At 33.2% G+C, this 8,432-nt stretch overlaps 1 protein-coding gene across 21 annotated transcripts; it reads left to right on the top strand.

The window, feature by feature from the left end:
• Positions 1-1,154: 1,154 nt before the first annotated feature.
• LOC145150700 (uncharacterized) lies at positions 1,155-8,220 on the top strand. 21 transcript variants are annotated; one of them, XR_013731528.1, is made up of 10 exons: positions 1,155-1,734; positions 1,912-2,236; positions 2,319-2,340; positions 2,759-2,844; positions 3,204-3,303; positions 3,492-3,564; positions 3,741-3,873; positions 6,709-6,787; positions 7,460-7,521; positions 7,883-8,220. XR_013731528.1 is itself a non-coding variant. In XM_079075290.1 (9 exons), exons 3-8 carry the CDS (start codon positions 2,322-2,324, stop codon positions 6,784-6,786), a joined length of 489 nt encoding a protein of 162 aa, XP_078931416.1. In that variant the 5' UTR covers positions 1,155-1,734; positions 1,912-2,236; positions 2,319-2,321; the 3' UTR covers position 6,787; positions 7,460-7,796. The 21 variants fall into 21 exon arrangements, 9 of the variants coding, with proteins under 9 accessions (XP_078931416.1, XP_078931424.1, XP_078931417.1 ...); XR_013731522.1 differs by having other exon boundaries at positions 7,904-8,219; XM_079075290.1 differs by lacking the exon at positions 7,883-8,220 and having other exon boundaries at positions 7,460-7,796.
• Positions 8,221-8,432: the final 212 nt, after the last annotated feature.

The following is an 8,432-nucleotide window of genomic DNA, read 5'->3' as shown; positions in this document are numbered from 1 at the left end:
TTTATGTAATTTATAATTTAATGTTATTATCATTTAAAATTATTGTTCATTAATTTTAAACCACTTATTATTATTAATAAGTTAAAGATGAATTTGAAGAAACACACTTAATATTATTATTCAAATATGAAACATATACTAAATAATAAAGTGATAAGATTGATAATTTGCATTTCAAAAGAGACTTGCATGGATAATATGACATATCCATGTTTTTTATAATTTGATTTTATTATTTATAACTATTGTTCGTTAATTTTAAAACCACTTATTATTATTAATAAGTGAAAGAATACTTTTAAAAAGCACTTATTAATATACTTAAAATGTTAAACATATACAAAAATACAAAGTGATAAGTTAGACAATTTGCATTTTAAAAAAGACTTACATTGATAATATGGATAATATGACATATCCGTGAGTTTTAATTAATTATTGCTTTGAAGCAACACAAACATACAAACATATATACAATATTTAATTAAATATTATCTATATCACATTCCATAACATATGATTGATAACATGAATCTAATCTAATTTACATTAAAATTTCAACCACAAGATACAATGATTGATTTAAAAGAATACTTAAACCAAGAAAAATAAAATAATAAAAAATAAAAAGAATTAGTATATAACAAACTTACAAATTAAAAACGTTAACATAATAACATGGCTTGAAAAATAGTCCAAGACCCTTAAACTAATACAAAAACCTTTAGACTTGTTTTCTTTGTGAATTTTCTATGTGATTGGTATTTGTGTGTCTATCCAAAGAGATTGGCCTTTTATAGTAGACTATCCATTAATTGCTTATTAAACATATTATATAAGTTATAAAAACTTTTGAATGGTAAATCATTATTAAGAGACTTTTGAGTGGTATTCATTCAAATAATAGGTTTCAAATGAATATGGTTTGAGTAAAAATGCATCATGGAAATTTCAAATGAATGTGATAAAAGAAAAAATGATTCATTTATAAGTATATAAGATAAGATAAAATAAGATAAGATAAGATAAAAGTTTTTCTTAAAGAGGCTTCGTGCATTTCACGCATACCTCCGTTTTGGCGCGTCAAAAGAGTTTGGAAGCTCTTCCGTGAAGTTCAATCGCCTGCTTGAAAGCCTCTTCACGGTTGCATGTCTTCCACGGAGGTTAACATGTGGCTTTCTTGCGATGATTCTTTGGAAAAGCACTTCTCCACCGTCACCGATCCCCCGTCTCCCAATAAACTCTTCATATTTAAATAATACGCTTCTCCCAAGATACCTCTCTCCCTCTCTCTCACTTTTGCAGCTCCCTACTCTTCCTCCTTCAACCTTCTTCTCTCTTTCTCAGACCCTCACACCTTCTCCCAAACATCGATTTAATACTCACTGGATTATGCATGTAGGGTTTAAGGATTACAAACTGTAGTTTGTAAATGATTCCATTTGAATTTGGGGAAACTGAGATCGATCGAATAGGAGAAACTATGAATGATGATATGGGATTCATGATACTGGGATTCCTCAAACCTTTTCGTTCAACTTTTTTATTTTAATTTAGGGCTTCTTTCTTCTATTTCTCTTTAACTGGTTCATTTAATTTCTGTCAGTTCTTGATTTCATTTTGTTTGATTTTTTTATTTAGGTCAAGATAAACTATGTAGAAAACTTCTGGAAGGGATGTTGTGGTTGCCATGATGGCTGAGATGCAAATTTTTTGAGTGAAGAAGTGTTCAAAGTAACTTTTTTTGCCAACAGATGGTGCTTTATTAGAGACATTTGATAACATCTACCATCTTTAATTACTTCAACTTATTTGGATTATTGCATCATCTGACCGGAGGTCGTTTGTCCTTTTCCAATACCTTTCCAGTAATCAGATTTTAATTTTAATTTTTTCATAATTTATTCAAAGGGTGATGTGATCTCTTTCCTTCTGGCGTTCTTCCAACTTTGGAGTGTGATGGAGCTGTTAGCCGGCAAAAATTAGGTTCTCAAGGTTCAGCTATTGATAAGCTTGAAACACAATGATTTATATGGTGAACAACAAATGGAGGAACTCAAACCTACTGATGATTGTTCCCTCTAACACTCACTTTCATCAACAATAAATTCAAAGGAAGAAGCACCAGAATCGAGGAAATAGATTATAGTGATGGAAGGGAAAGGAAAAAAAAGAGGAATGCAAGCTTTTCAGTTCCAATGTTTCTCCATTTCTTTTTCGGCAACAACTTAACCAGGTTCTTTTTCATGTCTTACCAGTTATGAACTCAAAATTGTAAAGTTGAGGTTCTGATTCATTTTATGATAATTTTTTTGTAGGTCATGTACAAAAAGGAATCTGGTAAGTACCTCGTTCTGTTTTTATTTTCCAATTTTTCATGTTTGTTTCAAATTAGGACAAATCTAATCAGGTATTATGTTTTGTTGTTGTTCTTTCTTTTCTAGGGAAAAAGGAACTTTTACTTCTAATTTCCAAGAATTTCATTAAATATGTTGAAATCCTTTGATTATTTCGTTTCTTGAATGTAATTTGTGAACTCATAGTACATTTATGGGTTTATACAATGGAATCATCATCGGTGAAAGACATGTTATAATGTATACTTCTATTTTCTATATGCTACAGACCTGTTTTTCATCTTGGAATGTTTTTTGATATGTGATGGAATTTTCTTATGCAAGATTCTCAATTATATTTCCTTTCTTTTTTGGTAATTATTGTACTTATTGTGCTTACTTTTGTAGATCATATATGATAGGTCAAGCTCTTGCAACAACTTATGGTGCATTGCCAATTCCCACAGCATATCAAGAGCTTCTCGAGGATGAAAGAACGTCATCAAGTGTACTGCATCCCCTTTTGACTGGTTTGACTTTGATTTCTTTTAAGTTCATCTGTTTACAAGGCCTATTTTGTTGACATAGTTGATTTGCTTTTTTGGATGGACAACTTGCTGAATCTGTTAGGAGTTTCATTATGGATAACATTTTGCAATTTCCAGTAATAGACATACAAATTACTAAGTAGTTTAAAAAAGAAAAAAACGTTATATTTACATCTTTTTGCATTTAAAGGGTTTACTTACATCTCTCTCTCTCTCTCTCTCTCTCTCTCTCTCTCTCTCTTATAATGCAAAACAAAATTGATTTTGGTAGAAATTCATAATGTCACCTGATTTAGTGTCTAAATTTTGTTACAATTAGGCAATTCTCTCACTTATTGAAGCACTCAAGAATGACAATCCTAGAGCCAAAACGGCAGAACCTAATGATGACGATGCATCCCTTGATGATGATGATCAAGGTGATTATAGTCTTATTTCTTTCTTTTAATTTGTAACAATAATGAGGCTTTTTTCACGTATTCATGTATGGAGCTCATATATATATATATATATATATATATATATATATATATATATATATATATTATTTTAGCGCTAATAAGGGATTAGGTTTAAATAAGGCCCTGTTTGATACGCATCTTTCCAGGTTCAAACAGATCTTTCTGGCTGAATGGACCGGAAAGACTGTTTGATTTGCATAAAAGAAGGGCTCTTTCCCGGTAAGATATGTCTTTCCTAGAAAGCCCCAAAATCATATCTTTCTGGTTGAATGGGCCGGAAAGACAATTATACACCAAACCCCACCTCTTTCTTTCTTTATTGGATTATTAATTTTTTTAAATAACTTTTTTAAAATTTATTTTTTATTGAATTATTACTTTTTTTCATCATTCAGCACAGTCAATCAGATGTACAATCAAACATCATGGTTTATTTCTCAGACAGCACTTTACCAGACAACACTTTCCCAGACAGAAACTATCCAACGGGACCTTACTCAAGTTCAATTTCATAGCCTCAACTACAAGGTAATTAATCTTTGAAGTGATTTTAATTGCAAGGTTCACTTTATTACAGAGGGCGTCGTTCACTTTAATGATGATACCAGTCAAAAGGACAGTTAAAGTAATATTTGGCCAATAACTAACAAGATCCAAAATGTATATTCTTAAGGTAGGATCCACTTCGTTTGGTTGTTCCATATAATTTTCTATAGAACTACCCTTAATTCCTGCAACCCATTTCCTTATTGATACCCTTTGTCTTGAATGGTTATTTTATTTTCACTAAATTGACCTTTGATAAGGATAAATGGCCTTTAATCTTATGTATCTATTGCAGATGATAAATGACCTTTAATCTTATGTATCTACTACAGATCTTAAGAGTATTGAATCTAGTGGACTAGCTTCCCCCTCATGTCATTACGAATTGGAAAATATTCTATATGAGAAAACACTAAAGATTCTATACATTGGTCATGGTGGTGGTATCCTACCAGATTTAAATAAAGTATAATACATTTTGCTATTAGATTTAGTCAACAACTAACAAGTTTACTATGCACTTGAACATTAATGTATAAAGACTTGAGGTATTTCACCAGAAGTGTAACTCGATCACATTACATTCCGGCGTTTCGTAGCTAAGGAGATCACATTCCGGAGTTCCGTAGCTAAGGAGTGTCAAAGACGGGTTCTTGATCAAGTGATTTAATTGGGTTTTAAGCAAAGTAATTATCCTACTTACCAAATTTCCTATAAAATTATTGTTTTTTCAAATGCAAATTTGATGTTGAAAAAGTTTCTTAGTTACATCAAAATGCAGATTTTGACTTTTCTTTTGGAACCCAAAGGTCAAATGTCTCAACTTACCTATACTTGATGCATTATCAAGAATGATATTTGTTAACGGATCATAGATAGGAAGCAACAACAATATCAGTGAGACATGTATCAATAAAATTTCCAATACAACCTCCGTGGGCCGTGTTTAGCACACATTTAGTCCAAATTTCTTAGTTGTGTTATGATGTCTTTTTCTCAATTCACGTAATGCATGCATTAGTCCAATTAAATTAAAGGGATTATGATTGATAAGAGTAACATAGTTTTTCTTTTGTACACATTTAGTCACTAATTTTTTTTGTACACCGTTAAACTTATTTGGATTGTTCACGAAATACTTATGACCGACTAATGTATGTTTTCCGGCTAATAATGTTTTGCTTTTGTTCACATTTAATAACTTATGATTTGTTTTTGTTTCTGTTTAGCTAATTATGTTTGTCTTTTGTACACATTTAGTCACTTATGTTTTTTAGTGTTCCATTTTTTTTCAAAAACAGCAAGCTCTGTGTTGCTTATTGGAGAAAATTTACCTCCTCTATTATAATCCATCGAACTTTGGCTCATTATGGTAGGGTTTTATGGATTTGTTTGGGTTACCATAGACTTTGGAATCTAGCTTGCTTCGTGGAGGAAACTTCTACAAAAATAAGTGGCATAATTCATCAATTATCAATCAAACTAATGAAAAATTATTAGCAATAGAAATTGATACCTAAATATTCTAAGCCAAATGAATTTACTTTGAGCACACAAATGCTAACAGGTAGAGCCTCAAACTTAGAGACAATGAATTGACCAATTAACTTCAATCTAAAACCAAGAAAATCAGACAACTTTATGTGCCTAAATCTTTCATCTCTTAGAACGTAAATGTTTAAGTTATTAATAATTGCAAGTCTCCTCTATGTTCTAGGATCTGTCAAAAACGAAAGCTCTATTAACAACTCCTAAACATCATTTAAACAATAAAACAAACCTTAATTCCAAAAATCAATCATATCTTAAACTTGGTTCGATTGGTGGTCTTCTTGTTCTACCCCTGTGAGGATAAGGGTACTTAGATGACCCTCCAAGAACTGGTTGTACATCATCTATGTCATAATCAGGATCTACCAAATCATTATAGAATTCATAATCATAAACCTTGTTATATTCTTTAAACTCCCTGGATCCATTACCTCTCAATATAACCAATTCTTTTTCTATATATAGACTTAGTAAGTTGGATTTTTTTTTCAAATGAACACATGAAAATATGAACTCTTGTTTTTTACTAGAGGATCACATTAACTCAATTCTTGAACTTCTAGAAAAATCAAACACATGATGAGTGACTAAATGTGTATAAAAACACAACACAAGTGACTAAATTTGTACAAAAACAAAACATAAGCAATTAAATGTGTACAAAATCAAAACATCGTTGACCTAAAAACATACATTAGTCGGTCATAATGATATTTTGTGAATAATCCAAAGTAGTTCAATGGTCGTACGTGTACAAGAAAACACATAAGTGATTAAATGTGTATAAAAACAAAACTACGTAAATAATTCATTAACTATAAATTAAAAGAAAGTAATGAGTGTGTGTGTGTGTGTATATATATATATATATATATATATATATATATATATATATATATATATATATATAGTAATAGACTAATGGGTTGTTTGTAACACCCCGACTCTCAGGTATATTTTAAAAAGTTTTTATTCATTTTATTGAAGGAACTCGACGAGTTGGAGGCCCCAATTCGTCGTGTCGAACCTAGTCATCCCGTGTGGTTTTTACTCCTACTCGACGAGTTGGAGGACCCCAACTCGACGAGTAGAGGCTGTGCATGGAAACCCTAATTTTTAGGGTTTACACCCTATTTAAAGGACCTTTAGTCATTTCCTCCAGCCCCCTTACCACCTTTTGACGACCAGAAGAAACCCTAATCAGTCTAAACCTTGTTCTTGAGTGTTTGAGAGGCTAAAGTGTGATTTTGGTGCTTTTGATTGAAGAAGCTTGGAGTTTTAGAAGCTTGGAACGAGAAGAAGAGGGTAGATCCAGTATCTACATTGTCTTGGCTTGCATTGTAAGGTAAAAAGCCTTTACCTTGGTCTTCCATTTGTTAGATTTCTTTTTAAGTGAGATTATGGGCATTTTGGTGCAAATATGGAGTTACTTTCGAATTTGAGCTTGTCACAAGGCATAGTTTCAGATCTGGACTCCTTTAGGCCCTTATGGACATAAAGCCTCAAGCTTTACGAAGCTTTGGCCCTCCTTCATGTCCAAAACCTTCCTCTAAGGCTAGTTATGAGTGTTTTAGCTTCATGGAGTTTTGCATGCACGTAAAGTTAGCAACTTTACGTGATAATCACACCTTAGGAGCCTAGATCTACAGTTTGGAGCTTTGGTTTCACGAAAAAGCATCTGTATGAGAAATGGACTGAAGGGACTCAACGAGTTGCATGGTCAACTCGACGAGTCCGATGAAGATTGGCCGTTGTTAGTTTCTGCATGGACTCGGCGAGTCAGTGAGACGACTCGACGAATTGTCTGGAAACTCGGCGAGTCAACTAGGGTTTTCATGATTTCTCGAGTTCTGGAAGGACTCGACAAGTCAGTGAATTGCACTCGACAAGCTGGGTCAACATGGACTGTTGACCTTGACCGTTGACTTTGACTTGGACTAAGGGATTGACCAGTTGACTTCTAGGGGGTATTTTGGTAATTTGGGAATTCATGGAAGTGAATCATTGGTGGATGTAGGTGTTGGAGTTATAGCTGTAATTGGAGGAGTTTGATATTACCATTTCCGAGCTACTTGAGAGGTGAGTTCTCCTCACTATATCAACAGGGTCTAAGACACCAATGTCGGCCATTTTCGAATTTGTATTCGGGTTTATTGCATGATATGCTTTATGATTTGTATCCTGGTTATAGGATGGTTGCTATGTTAAGTGAACTGTTAGATCGGTATCCTGGTTATATGATTATGCTATGTTAGTGATCTGTTAGATCGGTATCCTGGTTATAGGATGGTTGTTATATTAGTGATCGGTTAGATCGATATCCTGGTTATAGGATGGTTGTCATGTTAATGATCTGTTAGATCTGTATGACTATCTGTACATGCTAGCTAGCGTATGATATTTATGTTCACATGTTTGTTTGATTGGGGGTTGGGTTAAGGCGGACATGCTTTGTGCTTAGGCCAACATACCCAGGGCGGACCGGATAGACTGTAGACCCGGGAAGGCACACTAGTCAGATCGAAGGCCCGACAAGCGGTCCGGACATGCTAAAGGCCTGCGAGGCGGTCCAAACGTGTTGATGGCTCGGAGAGCGGTCCAGATAGACTGATGGCCTGCGAGGCGGTCCAGTCAGGCTGATGACTCATTATGCATGCTATTGCTTATATGATATGGTTATATATGTATGACGTTGGTATTTTGGGGGAACTCACTAAGCTTCGGCCTTACAGTTGTTGATTTTGTTTCAGGTACTTCTGATGATCTCCTTATGTTTTATGATTTGATTATGGGATATTCTGACATTATACTATTTTGAAAACAAGTTTTGTAATAATTATTGGTTTTGAAATGTTTTAAAAAGTTTAAATTTGGTATGATTTTTATGGGTGTTACATTGTTTGCTAACCCTGTTAGTTGTTCCATTAAGAGACGACCTATTAATCAACATTAATAACGTTTGGTAAGCACATTTTTAACTCTGATTAAAT

This window comes from Lactuca virosa, chromosome 1 (assembly GCF_052849685.1).
Source record: "Lactuca virosa cultivar CGN04683 chromosome 1, Lactuca_virosa_CGN04683_v6, whole genome shotgun sequence".
In the NCBI taxonomy this organism is placed as follows: Eukaryota; Viridiplantae; Streptophyta; class Magnoliopsida; order Asterales; family Asteraceae; genus Lactuca; species Lactuca virosa.
The sequence above is the reverse complement of the archived record's forward strand: the minus strand, read 5'-3'. Positions and strand labels throughout refer to the sequence as shown.